Source organism: Artemia franciscana, chromosome 11 (genome assembly GCF_032884065.1).
Source record: "Artemia franciscana chromosome 11, ASM3288406v1, whole genome shotgun sequence".
Lineage (NCBI taxonomy): Eukaryota > Metazoa > Arthropoda > Branchiopoda > Anostraca > Artemiidae > Artemia > Artemia franciscana.
Window position 1 is genome coordinate 16,639,508 of NC_088873.1, and position 24,357 is coordinate 16,663,864.

The window sequence follows — 24,357 nt, forward strand, 5'->3', positions numbered from 1 at the left end:
GTCTCCTCTCTGTCTGTGTCTCAATCCTCTCCTTGTCACTGTTCTCTCTCTTCCCTCTCTGTTGTCTCTCTTACTCCTCTCTCTCTCTTTTCCCTGTTTGTCTCTCTTACTCAATTCTCTTTCGCTGCTCTCTCTCACTTTCTGTTTACATGTCTCTATTTCTAGTCCTCTCCCTCTGTCGCTTTCTCTCCCCTCTCCCTCTCTTTCCCCGTATTTCTTTCTCTTTGTAAGTGTTAATAGTGTTTCTTTATCGGGAGTTTTTCTCCTTTTGATAAAACTATATTTTGATTAATAGTTAGTTTTACGAACTGATATTCGAAGAGAATTTGAATGAATTACTCTACTTTCTGTAAATTTGTTCTATATCTTTCAACGTGGTCATAAACCGGTTTCTTGTGAATCACCGTTATCTTGAGAATCATATTGGTGTTTTTAATATAGTTTCACAGTTTGGAATACAGTATAGGAGACTCTGTGGTGTGCCTTGTGCGCACTTATCTCCCGACCCTCCTTTTATTCATCTTTTTTGTTCATCAATTGTTTTTCTCTTGTATTGGAAATTTCTTTTTTATTGTTACTCCACCTTCATTCTCTTTTTGTATGTGTGCTACATATAAATAAATACCTACATTGAAAGTAGCACCAATTTACTGAATGTTTAGCTTGAAAAGTTATTTTGATTTGGTTACCGTAGATCAGTACACATTTATGCGAGAGATGTGGATAATCTTCCCAAACCATCATTTGAGAGCTTCCCTTCATTTCTAGCTCTGAATCTTCCAAAAACGACAAATGTAAACTCTAATGAACTAATACCATGATAATTTTTTCCTCTTTGTTTGCAAAAATAGTCTCTCCCTCCCCTCCCCTGCTCCTTGGTAATCTTATAGATTTTTAATATATCTTTTAGATGAACGATGCTGATAGAACATCTATACACGAAGCCATGGAACAACAGAGTATATCAATTTCAAAAGCTGGTATTGTAACATCTTTACAAGCTCGTTGTTCTGTAATTGCTGCCGCTAATCCACTTGGTGGAAGATACGACCCCTCCATGACCTTTTCTGAAAACGTAAGCTAATCTTTTTTATTGCTGTTTTAATATCATTTGGATAAAGGCTGCTAAGTTTCAAAAAGAAGTAAACTTATCAGCCTGACCAGGGTTGTCGCCCATGCAATTATTGGAAGAGCGACCGAAAAGGCCTTAAAGGGTCAAGTTCAAGTTTTTAAATATCCACTAAACAATTTTACAATACTATCAAATTAATTACCCACAGTGAGGTGAACTCTTGTGTAGGTCGTACCCTCAACAATAAAAATAAATATCACTATCTTTAAACGCCGGTATAAAAAGATGGTCCTTCAGCTCTCTAAAGGGTAACAAAAACAACCCACCCAATAAAATCGAAACATTAACCAAATAAAAAATAAAATGAAGAGCCTCTACCCCAGAATTCAAGTTAAATTAATAACTATGATTAAATGGTTTTTTAAAACTAATTTTATTATTAACTAGGGATTTATTTAAAACTACGAAATTTATTCCAATTATTTATAATACTATGTCGTGGTGATTAGGGTCAGAATGTTTTTACATCAATCTATGTAATTAGAAGACAGGTGTCTTCTATTGTAAAATTAATGTAAGAAACATGGCAATTGGAGATAATTTATAGAACATGGGCCAAATCGCAAATCATAGGATCGCTGTTATCATTATTGAAAGAAACATTATTTTGAGTCTCCTTTTTTTCTTTTCCTTTTTTGTCTCAGCTGTGTTTAAGTTGAAATTTCATCTTCTATTAGGTCTTTGATCTATTTTGTTGCATGACATGAATCGTTATTTTGGCCTGTTAAAGCCTTACATTTTAGAAAGTTTTCAGTTAGCTCCTTAGTTAAAAGTCAACTCCTTAAGTTAAAAGTTTATATAATTATCTGCCCTCTTGTATCAATTGATGACGTCTGCGAATATGACTTCTGTTTTACGGATGAATTTTTGAAACATTGTTTTTGTCATCATATTCTATACTACTACTAGGCTATTAACAAACTGACCGCATGATCAAGCCACTTGAGGCTAACACAGCCGCGCACGCTCCTCCTCCATCCCAATCTAAACCACCCTCTTAACAATCTCCCAGGAAGCTCCCTTTTCCTGTAAATCATTTTTATGACATCTTCCAACCCCAACGGCGGACGACCTAATTTCCGTCTAGCCCCAGACGGTTGGCCGAAAAGAACAATTTTTGACAATCTGTCATCCTTCATCCGCAGAATGTCCTAGTCATCTTAACCTTTCTCTCATTACATCACTAGAAAGCCGGATTGAACCAGATTTTTCATACAGCCTACTGTTTGAAATACGGTCGGTCAGTTAGTTGGGTATCCAAACAATCCGTAGGCAATTTCTCTGGAAAACATCTGGCAAATCTTCCTCCGTTTTTCGGAGCGCCCATGCTTCAGAACCATATTTGGCCACTGTCATCGCTATAGCTTCCAATATTCTAATCTTGGTTCTTAGACTTATCTTCTCATTCTTCAAACCTGTTTTCGACTGTGAAAAACCGCACCCTGAGCCTTGGCTATTCTACTTTTAACATCTTTGTGGCACCCACCGTCTTTACTAATAATACTATCAAGGTAAGTGAAGGTGTCCTAAGGGTGGATGTAGAGCAAAATTTTGGGGAGGGGGCAATTTGACAAGGGTGCCAATGAGAAAAATCGGGGGGGGCAATGTGATAAAGGTCCCAATAATTGATCAAATTGACAAATTATTCTAGACAAGAGTGAAAAAAGGGGAAAGAGGGTGCCAGAAAAATCTTATTGGGGTATTATCCAGGGGGCCCGCCCAGGCCCCCTGGATCCGCTGGTAAGGCGTCCATAATTTTTTCTGCATACTAACAACTTCAAATTGTGACATTGTTTTCGGGTAGAACAAAAGTACGTGTAATATACTGGTTGAATTGGTTTCAATAAGAATCGTAGAAATTTTGAAAGGATTACCTTGCTGTAGAATTCAGCAAATTGTATTACGTCACTTTAAATATAACGGTAAAAAATGGAAATGGGAGAGAAAAGTAGTTTTTCCTTAATGTATTTTGTACTTGATAAGGGAAATTTTAAATGGTCTTACATAATAAACATCTATTTAAAATACAACTAATCTGCGCATATTCAACGTTGGGCCATTTTATAACTGGATGATTAATTATTACGTATGTGCCGTCCGTCTTCATGGGAGGTATTGGGACCATTTTTTTTTACGGGGCATGAACCAGGGCTCGGCATGACAATATATCCAGTGTGGTTCTGGATAGTTGTACAATGCTTTGGGGTAGAAGCTTTCAATCTGCCTTTTCTGTGGTCTTCCTTGTGGTCAATGTTCATCTATCGTTGCTTTTATTGTAATTTTCAGAAACAAAGTTTTTAAACAAATGCTGTTGGAAGCAGGGACGTATGCAGAGAGACGGGGCTATAGACTAATGGCCTGCCACCCCTTGAAATAGTAAATTCTCTTGAACTTCGTGGGACTTAATTTAAATTACCGTTTGTATTGCCACTTATGTCTCCCCCCCCTAAAAATATTTCTGGGTACGTGCCTAGTTGAAAATTTTAGCTTTTTTTCAGTTTATTCTGGTTTTGGGACCAAGTTGGGATTTATTCTTGTGAAAAAGGACTGTTGGGTATTATTCCCCCTCCCTTTACGAGGGGGAAGAACTTGGACAGTAGAAATCAATGGTTGTTCAAGAAAGCTTGCACTGCCTCCCATTTGACGTTGCAGAAAAATCTAGGTTTGACCGATCTCATTCGTTTCTTAAATAAATAAACAAAATACGTTGGTAGAGATAACATCTTACGTAAATATAATCTTGTAATGATTGCACATTTATAAGCATAAAGTTTGAACTATGAACTATTGATAATAAAGTTGCATAGTTACGAATTATTTTTGATGTAGATAATCTTTTAGATCCAATTGGTCAATCAAGACGAATACAAATAAGTAATTGATTTTCCTTTTTTTTTTTTTTTTAGTCGGACGAAGTGCAACTTCCAGTCTCTCGAATTTAAAAACATGTATTCTTAAAAAAAAAAATCCAATATTCTCAGAAACGGCGTTGAATTTCCTAATTAAACTTCTGTAGTAGTTCTGTTAGAACTCTCACAGTACTCTGGCTGCTCAAATATACTCTGACAGCGCAGGTTCAAATAATCAGGCAACAACTGTGTTTTATAGAATTTTAGATTCTTGTGCTAAATTTTACATTAGTCGTATCTATCAGCAACAAAGAGAAAGGATTCTTCGCATTCATGAATAAATACTCTCAGCAAAATCGCTAACTATTATATTTTCAATTTGCCTTACAGTTTACAAAAAACCATCAAAAATGTGTTTGTTATGCGTTTTTATTATGTTTATGCGAGTCGAACAACCTTTTCGGGGGGGGGGGGTTCAAAGTCCTTAATTTCTCTCCTGAATACGGCCTTGATTGTAATAATTAAATTGGTGTCCTAAAGCGTTTACTTTGACTTGTTGCAAATTCTATTTTCTTATTGTGTTTCAAAGGTCAGTGAGCTGCAATTCCGTTGTTTTACTAATAAAGAATTGTTTGGTGCAATTATCTACCAGAACCGCGTGACCCTGTGGTAGCGCAATGGGATTGATCCCTGCTTGATAACACGGGATCCGGGGTTTGACCTCAGCTTCTGCAGGGCCTGGAAAGATTGTGCATTTGCGTCTCAAACTATTCAAGAAGCAGTAGAAGAAATTCAGAAATACGTTCGTTAAAACGCAATAATTGCACTTGTTCAATTATTAAAGTGGGGATAGGTATGAGTTCATTACTGAAAAATGCGATGTCATTTAGCGCTGTCACTTATGAGGCAAGCTTCGCTTAAAATACGCTTAAGAAAAAAATAAAACGTACTAAAACTGAATTTACAGCCCCTTCGACAGACCCAAGAACCAGATTATGCGAGTGAAAATAATAAAACAGCAGTGTGGTGGAATTGAAAGGAATTGACATGATATATTATTTCAAACTACCAGATTTTTACAAATAATACAAAAAACGAAAATTTTCATACGACAAAGTACGCCCGGCTCGTTTCCACCCTTAAGGGATAAGGGAAGAGCAGAGACCAGTGCAAAGGAGAGACAGGAATGTTTTTGTTTTGTATTTTAAACCGCCCAAGGAGACACCTCAGCCTAAAATCAAGATATTTTTGTAACCAAAATGTTTAGGAAGGAGTAAGCTCTCACCATTACAAGGGGTGCAGTGCCGCTTGGCGAGTTACCACTATCTAGTGCAGGTGCGTAGAATATTACCTTTTTTAAATGTGCTTCTTGAAGCATCCTGAAGAAAGAATAAAGTATATACCGACTGAAAAAATTCCTTGGAACTTGTAAGATTCCTTAAAGGGGGAAAGGCAGCGGCAAAAAGAAAATCAGTGGCGACCGTACGATGTTTAAAATCTTATACAGCGGAAAAAATGAACATCACTTTGCTGGAGTTGCAGCAATGTTAGGTCCAAAAGTGACAAAGGCCCTCTTCCAACGGAAACCGGACAATAAAAGAATACCGTATGCAAAACTTGTTTCTGACCAAACCAAATTGTCGTTGATCGTGTGCTACGCACCCACAAACGATGCTTATGACACCCTTAAAGATGACTTCTACGATAACCTCCATTCTGTGATCGATTCAATCACACTCCACGAACTGATCTGCACCGCAAGTGACCTCAACACAAAGGTTGGCCAAGACAGACTCTGCTGCCCTGAAGTGATGGGCCATCACGGACTTAGCACCAATAACAGAAATGAAGCTCTACTTGTCAGTTTCGCTATGGGGAATGATTTACTGATCGGCGGTACGCTCTTTCGGCATAAAGATATCCACAACTGCACTTGGACATCCCCGGATGGCACTGTCAAAAATCAAATCGACCTTTTCCTGATCCGCTGGAGATGGCGAACAAGCCTAAAAGATTTTTGAAGTTTTCGAAGTGCTGATGTTGGTTCAGACAATGAACTAGTAGTCATCGCACTGAAATTGAAGTTGAAGTCTAATAATCGAAAGCTGAAGATCGACATACTCAGAATCTTTGACGTAGACAAACTAAGTGACAAGGGCGTCCGATATTCGTCTGGTATCAAATTGTTCAATAAATTTGAAGCCCTATATAACCTACCAGAAGACGTCGAAGAAGCCTGGGGAATGATCTACCAAAGCTACGCGGATACGGCCGAAGAAACCCTCGGTTTTAGAAAGCCAGCTAAGCAACAGTGGGTATCTACGAACGCCTGGGATCTCTTAAAAAATCGCAAGAGACTGAAGTCGAGCTCCCTTGGGGAAAATCCCTTGGCTTTCTAAAATCCTCGGTTTTAGAAAGCCGGCTAAGCAACAGTGGGCATCTACGAAGACCTGGGATCTCTTAGAAAATCGCAAGAGACTGAAGTCGAGCTCCCTTGGGGAAAATAGTCAATTAGAAGTGATCAAGAGCTTGGCCTATAAAGAAGCTGATAGAAATGTGAAGAAAGTGCCCGATCCGAAAGACGGCAATACATAAACGATAAGGCCAGACAAGCCGAAGAAGCAGCGAGCCGTGGAGACACATGAACCGTATATCGCCTTGCAAAAGAAATAGTAGGCAAGCCAAGTATCCAAGAATTTCCGGTAAAGATGGAAATGGATGGCTCCTGACAGATACGGAAGAACAAAAAGGACGGTGGGCGAGTTATTTCGAAGCCCTACTTAATTGCCCAAGGCCAGTGGTCCCGCTGGATATACCAGACCAACCTCTCTTCAGTCTTCATATCAGGGATGAGTTGGCGACAGCCGACGAGTTACTCATAGCAGCTAAAAAACCTAAAAATGGAAAGACCCCTGGTAGAGACCATATTTCAGCTTAAATGATCAAGTTCAGCCTGCGTCGAACCCTGGCCATCTGGCTATCCTTCTTCTCGCTCCTCTGGCAGACCAAGAAGTTCCTCAAAGACTGGAGTACAGGAACCTTAGTCAAAACTTCAAGAAAGGAGACACCAAAGAATGCGGCAACTATAGAGAAATCAATCTTCTCTCGATCCTTGCGAAGCTCTTCACGACGATAATATTAAGAAGACTCCAAACTGTCTTTGATCCTCACTTACGAGAAGAATAGCCTGTATTTTGGCCAAAACGATCTTGTGCCGACCTTGTTTTTACTATTCGCGCCATACTGGAGGAATCTAAACGAATGATCCCAGCGCTTGTATATACTCTTCATGGACTTCAAAAAGGCGCTTGACTCAGTAGTTCGTCAAACCCTGAGGAGATTATTGCGCTTTTACGGCATTCCCGAGAAGCTAATCTGTCTAATAGCTGCCATGGACGAAGAGACGGAATGCTGTGTTAAAACATCGGACGGTAACACACGCTACTTCAAGGTGATGTCTGGCGTCAGGCAAGGCTGTGCCCTGTCACCTCTTCTCTTCATCCTAGTTGTAGACTACATCTTTAGACAAATAAATCGGCATGGAATCCGTATTCCAAGAGAACTTCTTCAATATGTTGACTTCACCGACGATGTGAGGCTCATAGAAGCCGACAAGCAGAAGCTTTAGGAATTCCTAAACAAACTTGCAGAGAAAGCCGAGCAATTCGGACTACACATCAACGCTCTAAAGAAAAAACCTATGTCAATCAGTAGCTCACCCATGGGAATCCAGCTAGGAGAAAGGACATCGAACAGGTGACAGACATCAAGTACATAGGGAGTACAGTCACTTCCAGTGGTGACTCTAAAAAAGAATTGCACACCAGTATAGCCTTGGCCAACGGATCGTTTCAGAGACTTCTACCAGTCTGGAAATAAACCTTATACTCACTGAAGTTCAAACTCAGGTTGTTCCAGAGCAATGTACTGTCTGTCCTGAGTTACGCTATGGAATGCCTTAAGCTAACTGCGGAACAGGAGAAACGGCTTACCGCTTCGAGAGTAACTGTCTTTGCCGAATCCTTAGAATCAGTTGGAGAGACCGTGTCAGCAACGACGAGATCCGTACCCGCACAGGCCAGCCAGATATCGCAACCGATGTACGACAACGTAGATGGCGTTACCTTGGATACATCGTCCACATGCCAGATCACAGACTTCCAAAAATGCTCCTCCACTGGCAACCGGAAGGCACACGTCGCTGAGGATGACCAAAGAACACGCTCCGTAGGACGTATGAACGTGAAAGAAGAGCCCTCCAGACGAGTGTCATTCCAGAGTGGGAAGACATATACGCAGCATCTCACATGAGGGAAGATTGGAGGCTACTCACCAACGCTCCGTGTGCCTCCGGAGGCACTGGAGGAGCTAAGGTCTAAGGTAAGGTTTTCTTGCTAGAAAGTGTTTTTAAATTAATGTTGTTAGTCGTAAATTAGTACGCCGGTGATGCCACATTTGTGCTTTCGTAGATCGATAAATGATAGTAGTGCAGCAATACGGAAACCGTTTTCCTATTGTCACAGTTTTGATTGTGTAATTGCAGTGTATTAGATCTTATACCCGTAGTGTTATACCTTTTGTGCAAAACTTGATGCAGGACAGTTTCTATAAGAAATAAGGGGTATATTATACCAAGAAGCATGTGCATCCTCCCCCCCTCCCTATGTCGTGATTCTGTCATTGGAGGACTGTAATTATTTCAATATTCAGGTCGATTTGACAGAACCCATTTTATCCCGATTTGATGTTCTCTGTGTGGTCCGTGATCAAGTTGATCCAGTACAAGATGAACGCTTAGCTAAATTCGTTGTCGATTCGCACATACGCCATCACCCAGCGAACAGAGAAAATGAAGATTCACAGGTAAATGGTGCTTTTTACCTTAATACATTTTAATAAATTGAAAAGTTATTTAGCTACACAGTGTTGCCGAATTTTCACTTATACCCAAATATTTTTTACGTGATAATTTGCAGTTCTCTTGACTTTGACAAAGCGAAATAAAATGTGTAAAATGTTGAGAAAAAAACTACATAGGATTCTCAATGTTTTTTTTTTTTACCTCGGAAAAATTTATTGGAAAAACATGTTTGGGATTTTTAATTAATGAACAGATAAAGTTTAAGATTGTTTCCGCTTTTGAGTTGTGAAAAGGCCGACATTAGGGTTTTAGTATGGTACCAAGAGAACAAAATAAAACTAATTTGGTTACAAAATAAACTTTTAATTAGATAGCTTGAATTTTGAATTTCTAATTTTCCGCTCACACACTACCAGATTATAGGAATCTGTTTATGAAAAGGCCTTATGAAAAAAATAAATTCATCGTGCTTAGCCAGAATGTAGCTGAATATTTGTTTTAATTAGCAATATGCTAACTTTTGTGGTGTCACTTGTTCAATTTTTAGTTGAATACCTGGATTGTGTTATCCTACCTATTTCTGGTTACTGTACTTACGGTTAAAAATATACTACTTCATTCTGTTGCCACACTGAGGTAACTCTGAAAATACTTTAGCTTTTGTCCCTATTTGGTATACCGAATGTAATAGAATGCGGGTAGAGTATTATATGTTATAAGTGACGAAATTCAAAAGTATAAAGGAAGGCACACCACTAACACAAACCAAGCAAACATCCTGGTAGGATACTTTTGTGTACCCTTTCAATTAAAAAGAAATTACCTCAGCCCACCTCCTCCTATAATTGACGTAATAAAAGGCAGGCAAAATATCTTAAGAAACAAGTAATAAAATCCAAAGTACAAGACAAGGTCCACTACTAATACGACCTAAGCTAGTGTCCATGGAGATAGATTCCTTCTGATTGGACCTCAATCCCCCTCCCCTTTCCATAAAAAGTGTAGCTTGATAAATTCCTGTATTTCTTATAGTAACTATTAATACCACTGTTTTTAGTACTATAAACCAGCCAAATAGCGAGGAAGTAAACCTTTGTCTCCTCCGAAATGTTTACCTTATATATTTGCAAAAAAAGAGAAAAGATTAATTCCTGTATACTTGACTGCTATTACTGTTTTTACTAATGCTTGTATAAACTGTTTTCAACAATTTCCCTGAGATTGTTGTGTAATGCACTTAGTTGGTTACAACATATTTGAGCATTAGGGATGGGGGGTTGCAAAAGAGTACTTGATAACGTTGAGGTGACGCGAAGAAAAAAAAAGAGTAAGATCAACATGGTATACGCAAAATACTTCTGATTCAAATCTAAATACCTCTAAGACATCTGAACGGAAATGGTATTTAAGCAGGATTATCATCTCACCAGAATTCTGCGGAGATAAATTAATTTAGAGGTGATTTTGACAATGTAAGTTCAAGGCACTAATGTCATACTTTTTAGTAAAAATGATAGTGCGCTTAACTGTGACGCGTTAAAGCTAGGTTTACTGGTTTTTTTTTTTTTTTTTTTTTTTTTGGTTTTTTTTTTTTTTTTTTTTTTTTTTTTTTTTTTTTTTTTTGGTTTTTTTTTTTTTTTTATGGTAAAACTTAGTGTAAGCAACATTTTGAAGTGTAATCCTGCAAAAATCCAGAAATTAGTTACGTTATATATTAGTTAATTAGGAAATATACAGAAATATATTATGTTTATTTAGCTGAACCCTTTTTTGTACCTAACTTGGTCAGTAAAATTTTTATTAATTTGATCGTTTTTTCAATGACTAACAGTAGCCCTTGTAGCTTGCTTCTAAGGCTGTAACTTATTTCACTCCTATTTTTTTGCATTACTTTTTTTTTCAGAGTCGGATCTTTGAAATATTGTCAATTCGTTTCTCTAAGTTTAATTTATAAAGGGATTCTAGTCTGTTTTGGGTCCTTAAGTTTTTTTGTGCATTTTTTTGAAAATTTTGTTGTAGCTGTGTAACATTTTCTTTCTTCTCCTATCCCTCTTTAAGCCCCCACTGATTTCCGGTTCGTGGAGCCTTGTTTATGTCGTTTTCATTTTTTGGGTTGAATTTTTATGCTACTAAGAAGCCAGCTTATCATTCCCGTGTCGTTCTGAGGCTATATGTAACAAGTTGAACAGGATTCCAGCTTTCTGAGCCGCTAAGAGATAGAAAGGACGCATTTTGAGGTCTGTTCATAAAATCCAAGAACAATGACATAAATTAAAAACTAACACCAGGATTTGGCCAATCCCTAAACCCGGTATTAGATGATGGTGCTGGCTACGTTTCGTCGTTATTCAATTTTTAATTCAGCCAATACTGTATTTTCCGATCATAACTACGAAGATGTTTAGCGATCGAAATTATTTGAAGTATATTCAAATATTTGACCTTAACTAAGTTCAAGTCAATTAGACTTGGGGCTCAACTACATCTGTTTTTCAATTCAAGTGAACACATACTGTCCACAGGTTTGGATTCAGCCGATTAGAAAATAGCATTAGCTGAATCTTGTCTTAATATATTTTTTTTCACATGTGTCACGCTTACTTACTAGAGTTGGCAACCAATTTTTGCAGCTTGGAAACTCATTAGACCATTTTGCAAGTGCCCTCATGACTCTGTCACTTCAAACACTCAGCCAACCTGACTTTCCCAACTCCCCTCCTCTCCCCTTCTAAATCTGAAGAATGTGTGAACTCATTGAAACAAACTTGTACCCCAAAATTATGATTCCTACAATTGAATAAATAAAGAATTACTCTGGAACCCTAAGTATGGCCCGAGCTCCTCTTAAACAAAGTCTTGAATCCTGTCGGACCACAAAAGGACGTTAAGCCCGGTCAAAGGTATCCTATATGAATAGATAATTAATCTTTTTTCCAGTTTGCCTTTTCAGGACCAAAGACGGTGCGATTGCTGCTTGTTGGTTAATTATCTTCAAATTCTATTCGTTAACTATTCGCATATAATATTTGAATAATACTATTTTATACCTTTTTAATGTTACTTCGAGGGGGTGCATTAGGTGACTGGTTTTGTTTTTTGGATTTACTGTAATTTTTCTTTTATAGATCTCTGAACAGGCGCTTAATAATGGTACAAACATGGCTGGTGTTGAAAAAATACCGCTAGATCTTTTAAAGAAGTACATTATATACGCAAGAGAAAGAGTACATCCAAAATTGCATCAAATTGACCAGGATAAAATAGCCAAGATGTATTCTGAGCTTCGACGAGAATCAATGGTAATTCTTCTTTCTTTCCTTCTTCGTTAGGATAGTAAAATAAAATTGAAAAAAAGTTTTTATTAACTAAAATGAGTCCAGATTCAGCGTATATAACTCATTCATTAAACTCTTTAGGGTTAAAAATAGGAGGAATGATATAAAACATGAATGTAAATTCGCAATTAAGAATAGATATGCTATTTAATCTATATGAGATTTCGCCTGTTTTTCTCAGGGGAGATTTTCATATTGGCTTAGGAGGGTGGGGTGTAAAGAGTGAAGCTTAGAATAGATAGGGATGGAGGAGGAGCAATTGCAGGAGGAACAATGTTGGCCTCAGCTGGTTTGGTGCTGTGGTGAATTGTTGGTAATAGTAGTATTAATGACTGATATTAGGATTGAGACATGTCGTGTTTCTTGAGTAGAAACATTGCCCTTAGATTTGACGCTCAAGCGTATTCCTCGGTTTTGTCTTTTATGAAAATCTTTTATACTTATAAGTCATTATTCCGAATCACTTCTCAGCCTAATCTTGGACGTCTAGCCTTTTAGTCACTTTTCTGTGCTATTTAGTAAATCTTAAATATTTTCAACGGTGCAATTTGATAAACCGATGTGTTCCAAATATTCCATCCGAGAGAATTAACATTTTTTGAACTGTTTCATATCTCATTAACAAGGTCAATTTGTTATTGAGATATGAGACAGTTCAAAAAATGTTTGTTGGAAGTTCTGGTCGGGGAATTAATTTTGCCCAGCTCAAATGCGGAAATTTTTCATAGTATACCGATATCATAATAAACTGTAAGTTTTGATAATCAGAACTATGTAAATTCCTCCATTATATTTACGTGTTTTTGCAAGTGTGGTTGTTTCATTCTAGTCTGGCCTTCTTGTTAATCATACAGTTGAAACTTGGAACACGATATTGGGATTGCATTTATTGAACTGCGTTCATTTTTTTAGTTGAAGTTATTGTCGTATATTAATTATCTTTGAGAAATGTCATTTTTCTGTTTTTGTTCTCTAAGTTCATGCTGGTAAATGTAGCTCTCGGCTCAACAGATGGAGAGTGGGAGCACCCTCCCCCCTGGAGGTGAATCGAAGAAAATTCTCTCTGATGAAGTATTTGAAACACATGCTTTTTTCAAATTACACTGTTGGAAATATCGAAGAGTTACTAAATAACCCAGAAAAGTGACTGAAAGGCTAGATGTCTCAGATTAGGCCGAGATGCGATTCAGAATGATGAATTAAAATCTTGGGGAAGGAGTGCTTTTCAATGCTTCAGCCTCAGGACGCTTAACGTTGTGACATGTTTGGAATAGTATCTTATTTGCAAAGTTTTTTGATATGCGGCTAATGTGCTTAGTATTGAACCCTTCTTTCTAGAGTATGATTTTACTTTGTTCGTCATTTTGAGACATGTGTTTTCTGTAGAGGATTAGGGTATATGCCTTGTCTGCTTTGACGTAAGATAGTGCGTCGAAAAGTCGGAATAAAAACATTAAAAAAAAGATTTTTTTTTACGCTAAATTACAATTTCAATGTAAGACTGAACGCATCCATTAGTTGTAGCAGCAGGAAGCTATCATATTACTTGACAAATAAAACTATCCCTCATTTACAATGATATAGGGGATGAACTCGTGAACGTTCTGTCCCATTCTACTGACTACGATGGTCAATGCGGCTATTTATCAACGCAGAAATCTAACACAAGCTTAGCTTTTTCTACATCTTCCGGAAATAGAAAAGTGATCTAAAGCCTTGATGGTTGATTCTTACTTATTCAAGACAAAGGAGCTATGAATCATCCCATTGAAGGTCCTGCACTGACATCTTGACTTCATCTTAATAGATGGACCTATTAAGATAGTTAAAAAACAGCGTCTTTTGGAAACCCGTTTCTTGGGGTACACAAATCTCTATTTGGTTCCAGTCCTCCTGTATCAGAAATCCTGATGTGAGTCTTCTTTCTAAGAATCTATTTCAATCCAGCTCGATCATACGTCTCTACAAGTCTAAACATTAGGCCCATTGACGATTATAGATACCAGCTTCTTCAGGTCTTTCCGAAACCCTCATGGTTGGCACCAAAAGCAATCTCAAATTAGGTCTTTCAGAGCCACTTCCTTCTGACGATACGTCTTGACTAGTGATGCCATTTGCTAAGGGAACAGGAAGAAACGCAGTAAGTTCGGACTATCTACAAGAGGAGAAACTCGACCCTGAGTACTTGTAGAACAGTGTTTTCAGACGCTCCAATTCTTCTGGGAACAGTTTCTCGAGCAATATAATCCCTGAAAACCTGTCCCTACCCCTCTGGCCCATCACTGAAAACTTGCTACACAGAAGAAGAAGAATAGAAAAAAAAGAAGTTTAGCAATGACATATCAGGCCCTATGTTTTTAGCTATCTAGTGCTTGAGAGGGTGTAAAAAAAAGTAACTTCCGGTCTGAGCATTGCTCACAGAAGTGCTTAGTAAGCCCATTCAATTGCATAATGTGCTGGTGTTGGTGTACAGACACAGGGGCTCATGGGAGCATCCTCCCCCTCCTCATAAAAGTATATTGTGTTATGTTACAGAATACAAAAACTTGGTATTTCCTTGGTCTCAATCTTTAGAATTGTAACCTTACGAGTATTTCCGTGATTTTAACAGTCGATTTTGTTTCTTTTAAAATTCTGTCCTTTTTTAATGCTATATGTAAGCGGATCAAAGAATACGAATTACTAGTTTTAAGCTATGTATTTTGCCGACACAATGAATTGTTTGCTTGACGTGTTTTTATTTGTTCGATAATTTTATGTTTTAGACCCTCCCCTGCCCACACCGCCGTACCCCACCCCACCCCTATATAACAGTTTTGGGTATCATCACAATGGTGATACAGATATTTTTCACATTCTGAAGATGTCCTAAATCCTAATTTTATGTCTTTTCTCCAAAGCTATTCAAGTTCATTGTCGTCTCTTGAAAAATGTCAACAAGTGTGCTTTTGTATTTTAGGCGACGGGGAGCATCCCAATTACGGTTCGTCATATTGAAAGTATGATCCGTTTATCAGAAGCTCATGCCCGCATGCACCTTAGGGACTATGTTCACGAAGACGATGTCAACATGGCAATTCGTGTGATGCTCGAATCCTTCATTGACACACAGAAATACTCCGTCATGAAATCTATGAGAAAAGTGAGTTTATTTTTCAATATTTTGTTTTATGGTTAAGGAAGGATTTATAAGAAATCTTAGATCGAGAAATTCGGAAGACTATAGCTTTAAATAAACTGTGGTGGAGAAGGAGCTTACGCAGTTGTATTGGCCTCAGGCTCTCTTATTGCTGCATTGGGTTTTTATTGGTAGTAGTAGTAATAGTTAAGACTATTAAAAACGGTCTTTATTTTTGCCCAATTCTTTTCTTTACAAAAGGCATTAGGAAAATCTTTAAATTTTGTAGATGTAAAGAATTAATAAAATTAAGGAATCTTTTGGGGAAACTTTCATTGATAAAAGTAACTGAATAGGAACAATGGGGAACAATGTTTTTGGGGAAATTTTAAAGCCGGGGAAATTTCTGAAACTTACCTTGATCCGGGATTTTTTTGTGATATAGAGAAGAAAATTGGTTATTCTTCTGTTATGATTATTATGTTATAACCACTATAGTGGACTAGCTCTGTAGTCCTAGTTCTAGTTTTGTATTCTCTAGCAAATGCTGAGAGAGCTGAATTCAATGTCAGTGTGGACTTGAAGTCTCACAGTTAATTTTTCTATTTTTTACTCTTTTTTTCATATGTACCTGACGAGGTCAATCCTACTAATGGATTACGTAAGTCCCCCATTTTCGTCATAATCAGGATTGCTAAATACTTATAGTGTAGCTTTATACTTAACAACAAATATTGTATGGATAATGAATTTATCTTTAAAGAAAGATTGCTTGTTAAAATAAAGCCTGTCTTTGGTCTCGTAAATTAGTTGTAAAAGCGGTATTGCCAGTGATAACTGTGTGGAGCCGGGTTGACCTAACGATTTCAATCCACTAGATAGCACTAGAATGGGATATGGTCGGTTTATCCTATTTCTGAGTCTGAGACATCCAATAAAGGTTGTCTTGGTATTTGCTAATAAATTCGTATGGCTTCTAAATGTTTATGATTATTTTATGCTCAAAACCGTGGAAAATGTGCATATTTGGTCATGTGAAGATTTGTGTTAATCTCATTGGCTGTTGAAAAAAAAAACAACTTTTTAATATGAAATTCATTATTTGTCATGGAGTAAATTTTTTTGATTTTAGATTTTTCTTTCACGACCAATCAAGCTCTATCATCTTTAAAAGATGACAGTTGTCCCGGATCAAGAACATGACAGGGGAAAATATTAATATTTATTGAAGTAATTGTCGGAAAATGTTGCATAATTTTAGGAAATTGAGTAAGTCTCAAAAAGTCAGATCGGACCTTAATGATCCAACGCCAGAATCTCTGGGAAAACTTTAATTGATTGCCCCCCCCACCCCACCTGATTTTTCTTTCATGATCACTGAAGTCCAGGTCTATTATAAAAGGTGACAGACTAGAATGTCTGTTCTGAAGGATTATAAGTCCAGTGTGGCAACCATTCGGATGGAATCCCAGATTAAGTTCAATTTGAAAATAAACTTGAGGGAACAAGAGTCCGTTTGTAATTTTCCATATTTTAAATTTTACACCCCAAATTTGTTCGAGATAAGAAGCGCTATTTCATTAGTTGTTGTTTCATTTTGATTGATATTTCCATTGTTCTTATTATCTATACAAAAAAAAAAAAAAAAAAAACGAGATAAGTCTTCTGTCAGAACATGTCTTAAGTCAGCATAATTCTTGGTATCATACCTAAAAGCAGCTTTCACTCAGCTGTTCTACTCAACTATGGAAATGTGAACCGTAAATACCTAATTTATTGTCTTGTTCAAGAATTAAAATTTGCTATCGGAAGTGGTGGGATTAAATTAACATTGGGGATATAGAAGCTTAATTATACACAACAAAATGGCATAGATATATGGCATGGCGTTTACATTTTTTAATGCAGTTTTACTTACTGGTTACAAATCCGAAATTTGTTTTGCCCTATCAGGCCAGGTTTTGAAGATATTGACAAAAATATTCGACAAATATTAAAGGGATTTTTAATCCCTTTTTGTTGGAATTTTTCTCTTTTTATGTGCAATGCTGAATTTTTTCATTAATTTTCGGTGTAGTTTAGGGCACCTCGAAAATTTAATATCCCAATGGAAATATCTAAGCTGTAATGTTATTTATATAATTTTAGTAGTTAAATATATTCCTAGAATTTTGTGTTTTTGAAACTTTTTGTCCTCTCCAATGTTAAGTCCCCCTTCATATTCAATTGTTTCCTAGAATGGATATCTATTATGAGGACGGTCTTCTGGGCCAGAGATTCGGTATTGACGATACTAGCCTTACGTTAATAAAAAGACGTAAATAATTATTTGGCCAACAAAATGAAATATCAGAGAAAATATTCAACAAGAAACACCGGTGTTTTTTTTCTGTTTTAGAAAGGAAGAAAATTTGTAAATCATAGAAGTTCCATGGGTCGTCGCTACAAAAAAGTAAATAACGGACATTAAGTAACCCCCAGCCCCACCAGAAAAATAATGTCAGTTTATGTGACATATCAAAATGACACTAAAAAAAACTTATTTCGACCTATGAAAATGTTCCCTCTATTCCAGGGCTATCCAAACAAACCCTCCCACCTGTCTTAAAGTCTCAAAAATCTATGATCCGCGGTAAATCTTCCGCAAAATTATCTCTTTATCATATGCGCCAAAGATCTGAAACCTCAACACAATCAGTTTCTGGCAAATGGCCAATATTGTATCAATGATGGTAATGGAGAAAATACTGAGAATCCTTTGCTACTGCTTGAAAGGTTAAGCATGGTGAAAGGGTTCAGTAAACTCAGGCATTAAGTTAATTGCTCCTTTAAAAGGCGCCAACACTCTTTCAGCAACAAACGTTTTGGTTATTATATGTTATTAATTCTTACTTTTTGGGAACTTCATTAAGATTCTATAAAGTCAAAACTTAGCCAGTTGCTTTTACTCTTAAGACCCCAAGAAGAATTTTAAAGGAATAAATTCCAATCTGGGAAGCTAGAAGCTTTAAGAAATTACTTTGCAGAGAAAAAAAAAACTATAGTTGACGGAAAAAACTCTGATGGCTTTTTTGAAAAAAGTTTTGAAGTTGTACTTAACCCGTAGTGGAACTTCTATGAACTAAAACTGTTTAAAAGGATTTCAGCTTTTTATTTGTCGTGTTTTTATTCATATTTGACACTACCAACCTTATGATGGGTTCTCAATGTGCCGTCAACACGTTTCCCAGTTCAGTCACTTGATCTTGTCCAATATTCGCCTGGAGGAGTCAATAAATGGCTAAAATATACGGTACCCAAATACAAGAAAGATCTAACCGAAAATTATTATTTTCGAAAATACCCTTAATAAACATGGAAAGTATGCTTCATGAACGACCATCACTATGAAAAATACAAGTTATATTCAGTACAAAGTATTTAGTCTCTTATGAAAGAAAATAAAAGCGTGTTGAAATAAAAACAAAAATTGGTTTCTAGTTAGAATTTATTTTCCCTTGAAGGACCAAGGACATCAAAATGAAAACTTTTTTGCCACCTGGATTCCTCTTGGGTCTATCCGTATTTGAAAACCAGGGTTTTCTATGTTGTTTTCGGCTGTAATAAAATTTTAAAGTTCTGTTTTCTTGTGGAAAAAATTTGACTAATGTTTCCAAAACGAACCTAAACTAATTCTGTAAATTCAATAATACTTCTCGTGCTTAAAAATTCATAAGATGCTGCACAAACCTGCAAATAAACTAAATAAAGAAAGGTTTAGGTTTCCCATTACGCAATATTTTATATATCCTCCTTGCAGTATTCTAATTGTTTATCTTATATCTGTGCTAATCAAACTAGGCAAGGATGAAGTAAGGGTGGTTTCAATCTGTCTTTGAAGCATTTGAATGTGCCTTGTCTTTATTTCTTTTATTGGTTTGTGAATTGAAACTTTGGGAAAAAATATTTGGAAAGGATAAATATGGCAAAATAGGTAAGTGGCTTTTCAAAAAAGAGGCTCCTATAGGTTAGCCAGCAACTAGGAATTTGAAGGGTTGAATAATTTTAATACTACAGAATTTAATGCTTAGCTTAAAATTAGCCTAGCTTAGAATTTCAGCTATTCCTCGATACATAGACGTCTTTCATATTCCTATTTATTAACAAGATATGGTAAGACAATATTATTTTTAAAAGACTATCATATGATATTCGTTCACAGGTCAAACTAGAGTCTTAATTCGCTTCGTGAATCAGGTAAAAGAAGTCAAAACCACAAAATGCAAACCCTAACAAGATGTTAGGACTATCCTATATTTAGTCATCTGATCCCTGGATTTTTACCCGGTTTACTGCTAATTAATGGCTGTGTTTTCCTTCTGCTACAGCAATCGCGAAATTTACACTGTCTAGAGCTTGACGGTTATATATTTTTTCGTTCATTTTTTGCTGATCTTTAAGGCATGTTCTTATTTTTAAAATTGGCAGGCGCTTGTAAAAGAAAAATCAAAATTAAAAATTGAAGATCGTCGTTAAAAATTGGATCCCCGTATTTTTTTCTAATTTTTAAAACGTGTATGGTTGTGTAATTCTTCACTCAACCAATTTAAAGAATTTTTTATTTTTGGTGTCCTTGATACTCTTGAAATTTTCTCTGTTTCTCATCAATTCTCCCGCATTTGTGAAAAAAACTCCACATCAGCAACCTGTTGTATATTTTGAAATGAGGAATAGAATTGGCCTAGTAAAAGATTATATGAAAGAGAATTCAGCGAATGCCACGCAGCGATGTAATTGAAGAAAAAAAGCGTTATCTTCCTCGATAGCTATTTTATGCATTGAGGTCTTCTCATAATGTCATATCGGCATTAAGTATTTATAGTATTGTAGAAAAACTGTTTCTTTTTCAGAATTTCTCCCGTTATCTGTCTTACCGTCGAGACAACAACGAGCTTCTCTACTTTTTACTTCGTCAACTATTTCAAGATCAAGCCACCTATATCAGGAACAGATATGGTGATGAGAATAACCGTGTCGAAATATCTGAGAAAGATCTTGCAGATAAGGCCAGGCAGATAAATATTCACGATTTAAGTGTCTTTTACGAAAGTGATATTTTTAAATCTAATAATTATGTGCTGGACAAACAAAAGAAAATTATTTTGCAAGTTGTATAATCTTAATTTGCTGAAAAAGTTTACTGCCTTATTCTGTTCTGGTACGGGGAAAAAAGAAACGGATTTCAATGTCACCAGAGAACCAGCGTGTTTTTAAAAATTCTATTGCTGGCCTCCATATAATTCCTATTCTCTCAAACTAGAGAAGCAAAGAATCTGGAGAGAGATTCCAGATTCCTGCTAAAAATACGTATTAATATGCTAGTATAACCAGGTTAAAACAAAAACCAACATAGAATTTGTTTGTTTTTACCAGAGGTATAAAATTTTACTAGCTTGGAGATCTATGAACCAAAACTTTAGAAGTGCATTTCGTCTGTTATTGAGTATCTATTCTTTTTTCTTTTCTTTTTTGTGCTCTTATCAAGTATAAAATTTTTTTAATAATTGCAGCTGAAAATTTTTACTAATATCTTTAAAATTTTATATACTAGAATCTTGGTCTATGAACCAAATTGTATATTATAGGGATCACAATCCACATTTCTAGGAGAAATAATGGTTCAGTATATCTACAGCGCACAAATTTAGATTCCATCTTCTTCCTTTTTAATTACTAGTTAGTCACATGAAGAGAATTAGTTATTTGATTCATTTTAATGACTTCCCACCTTACAAACCTCTGGATAAAGAAATTAGATTTTTCAAGGTGACAGTGTCCATGGGGTTCAGCAAAATGTATGCTCTCTGTTAGGATGTCGAACAAGCTCTGTAAAGGATAAATTGGATTTATTTATTGATTTTAAGTCCAAAATTTACTATCATAAAATAATAGAGTTATCATGTTAAATATATGCTGGTTTAACAAATGGTGACTTTTTTTTCCAGGAAGTAGACTTTTCACTTGTCCAGTTTTTATATAAGCGTATTTCCCATAATATATTTTGATAACTTTATCGCTTTGTTCGTAGTTTTTTCACGCAAATAGGCTAGGAAATACAAACGGTCTTCCAAAGTTCTGGAAAATGTGTGTTAAGTTTATGGATTATTCACGGTTGCAAAAATTTCTCAGTAATAGACCAGTTCGCGTTCGTCATGAATAAGACATGCTTTCAGGAATATGTCAGGAATAATTAGTCTTACGTAAAGAAAATGTGTAGCTTAACAATATTTCAGAAAATATCGTGGTTATCTTGATAAAACTACTGTCCTCTTAACGTCTGATCAATTTTCTAGTTGTATGTGACCTTTTCTAGTAGTTTTGTGTATGGATCAGAGGAGCGATGTAGGGGCAATAGGTTTCTCTCAAGTATATCAGGATTTGTTTTTGTTAGTCCAGACCGTTCACATATTGATTTACAATAGACTACAGGCAGCGTGTGTTTTGACGAGCTCCTTGTGCTTTCTCTTCTATGTCACCAGCAGCGGTTTCCACAGGTCTTTAAAGCAGGCAAAATAGGCCATGTGGGCCAGCTTCTGTATTTCCATTATTGATTTCCACCATTCATGTTGTCCCCGAATGGGGTGAGAGGATGTCTAAAGGAAGGGCCTAATGGAAATGGGAACTTGTTTAGAGGGTGTAAAGAGTGATAATTTGAATAGATGGGATGGAGGAGGAATGTGTGCAGCTGTGTCGGCCTCGGGTGACTTTGTTCTGCAGTGAGTTGTTAGTAGTAGTCTTCTTGTTAGATGTCTGGTAGTTGTTTACTTGTTCGGGTATCGTAATTTATTCTCTGTGTTGTTTAATTTCAACTCAGGTAGTAAATTTGTGGTTCTGATACTGTTAAGTCTTTTCCCCTTGAAGATGATGAAGAAAAAAAGGCATAGCATTCACAGTGTAGCAATAGAATATTTAAAGTTAGAATGTAATGATGAACAAAATTAAATAATGGACAGACTATTATGATAATAAGGAATGGTTTACAGGACAGAAAAGCGATAAACTTTTCTTCGGAAGAGCGGTCAACAGTTCCTAGGCCAATGTACGGCTTTTTACTGGCTCAGAAACCGCTACTCCATTGTGTCTTAACTTATCATAAAAGTCTGATACAATTCATTCTTTCTTCTGTGGCCGTTCAGAGTACCTCTTCATATTAACTTAGAATTATAAATAATAAGAACGTCGTCTAGATAGTACTGCAATAGCGTAATTTAATATCACGGTGTATCCGCTCTCACCTTTTTCGTTGCCCGTTAAAATATACACCTCTGGTGTCAAAGATCATTGGTAATGCAGCAACTGTAACCAGTGAGTCACAGTTGTGGAGCAGCACTTGCGTCTTTATCTCACGGGGTAATAAATATGTTCTCCTAAACATTTTTACAAATGCATTATGATTATTTGAGGTCATTGTTTGTAAGGTCGACGTGTGATTAGAGAATGTCTCAGATAAGTTCTGTGTATATGAAGTAATCGTTAAACTCTGGATCTGCATTGTCTTGGTTTTTACTTGTATTAAGACTATCTACTGTTTTCTGCGATTAATGAACAACCGTGAAACGGAAAATTTGAGTAAAGAATAGAAAATATCGGAACTTCTGTTACTAAATTAGATTTTTGGTATTATTTCCCAAAATTTTATTGCAGATATGGAAATTTGGCTTATGTTGTCGAAGAGATAATATCAAGCTCTATAAGTAATAAAAGTTATTTAAGTTCTGAAATACCCAGCTTCGAATCTAGGGCATTTTACTTAACTAAAATTTGGCAAATTTGCAAAAACCAAACTTAAAACTAGATGTACGCTGCATTGGTAACGTGGGGTGTTGCGGCTACTGTTGTTCGGCTTCGCCGAGTAAAGTGTTGCGAGGGCAGCACTTTGGTTTTGTTTCCTCGCTTCGATTAAACGCTGAGGTTGTTAATCTGTAAGGATCTTAAAATAAATACTAGGTACACCAACTCGCAAAAGTTGCAATCCCCTCATTGCAACTAGCAAAAGTTGCAAACCCCTCATCGCTGAAGATGATTGTAGCCTAACAGTCGATTATTACTTACAAGTCCCCTCTCGATTTTCTGTCTGAAAGACAAGTAATCGTTAAACTCTGGATCTGCATTGTCTTCGTTTTTACTTGTATTAAGACTATCTACTGTTTTCTGCGATTAATGAACAACCGTGAAACGGAAAATTTGAGTAAAGAATAGAAAATATCGGAACTTCTGTTTCTAAATTAGATTTTTGGTATTATTTCCCAAAATTTTATTGCAGATATGGAAATTTGGCTTATGTTGTCGAAGAGATAATATCAAGCTCTATAAGTAATAAAAGTTATTTAAGTTCTGAGATACCCAGCTTCGAATCTAGGACATTTTACTTAACTAAAATTTGCAAAAACCAAACTTAAAACTAGATGTGGTAGAACACACCGACAAATACAAATTTGTCGACGATTTGTCGCTCTTACTCCCCAATCTTCTTCATTGCAATTTCCCCACCAAACAATTCCCTGAAATCACTTTCAATCTACTAAGTTCACAGTGCTCTGATACGAAATTGACTATTAAATCTGTTAAGTCAAAAATAGTTAGACTGAACCCGCTAAAGAGAGACCCCCCCCCCCTTCTGAAATTCCTTTCCCTGTTGTGAGTGAGGTGAAAATACTAGGTGTAATTTTCTCACGTGATTATACCTTTACTACCCATATTAATAGTGTAACCCGTAAAGCAAATGCGTCTCTGCAAACCCTTTCAAAAATGCGTCGCTTCGGGTGCAATGCCCACAGTCTTCTACGGGCATACCTGTGCTACGTTGGCCCCATACTTGAATACGCCTGTCCCGTCTGGGGGCCCGTCAGTATTAAGAACCGCCTGTCAAATGCAGGAACTGGAGGCAGTCCAAAAACGGGCAACCAGGATCATCCTGAGTAATAGAGACATTTCCTACCACGATGCCCTAGCAACTCTTGAACTCCAAAGTTTGGAACTCCGTTTGGGTGACCTTATCCTGAGGTGTGACAAAATGCTGCTAT

General features: G+C 36.5%; 1 protein-coding gene across 1 annotated transcript in view; it reads left to right on the forward strand.

The window, feature by feature from the left end:
• The window catches only part of LOC136032891 (DNA replication licensing factor mcm2-like), a 77,221-nt gene extending 55,874 nt beyond the window's left edge, over positions 1–21,347 (forward strand). Inside the window, exons 11-15 of the mRNA XM_065713326.1 lie at positions 911–1,075; positions 8,692–8,844; positions 11,968–12,141; positions 15,137–15,319; positions 20,185–21,347. Coding sequence (XP_065569398.1) covers positions 911–1,075; positions 8,692–8,844; positions 11,968–12,141; positions 15,137–15,319; positions 20,185–20,451 — 942 coding nt within the window. The 3' untranslated portion in view covers positions 20,452–21,347. The remainder of the gene's footprint in view (positions 1–910; positions 1,076–8,691; positions 8,845–11,967; positions 12,142–15,136; positions 15,320–20,184) is intronic.
• The last annotated feature ends 3,010 nt before the right edge of the window (positions 21,348–24,357 follow it).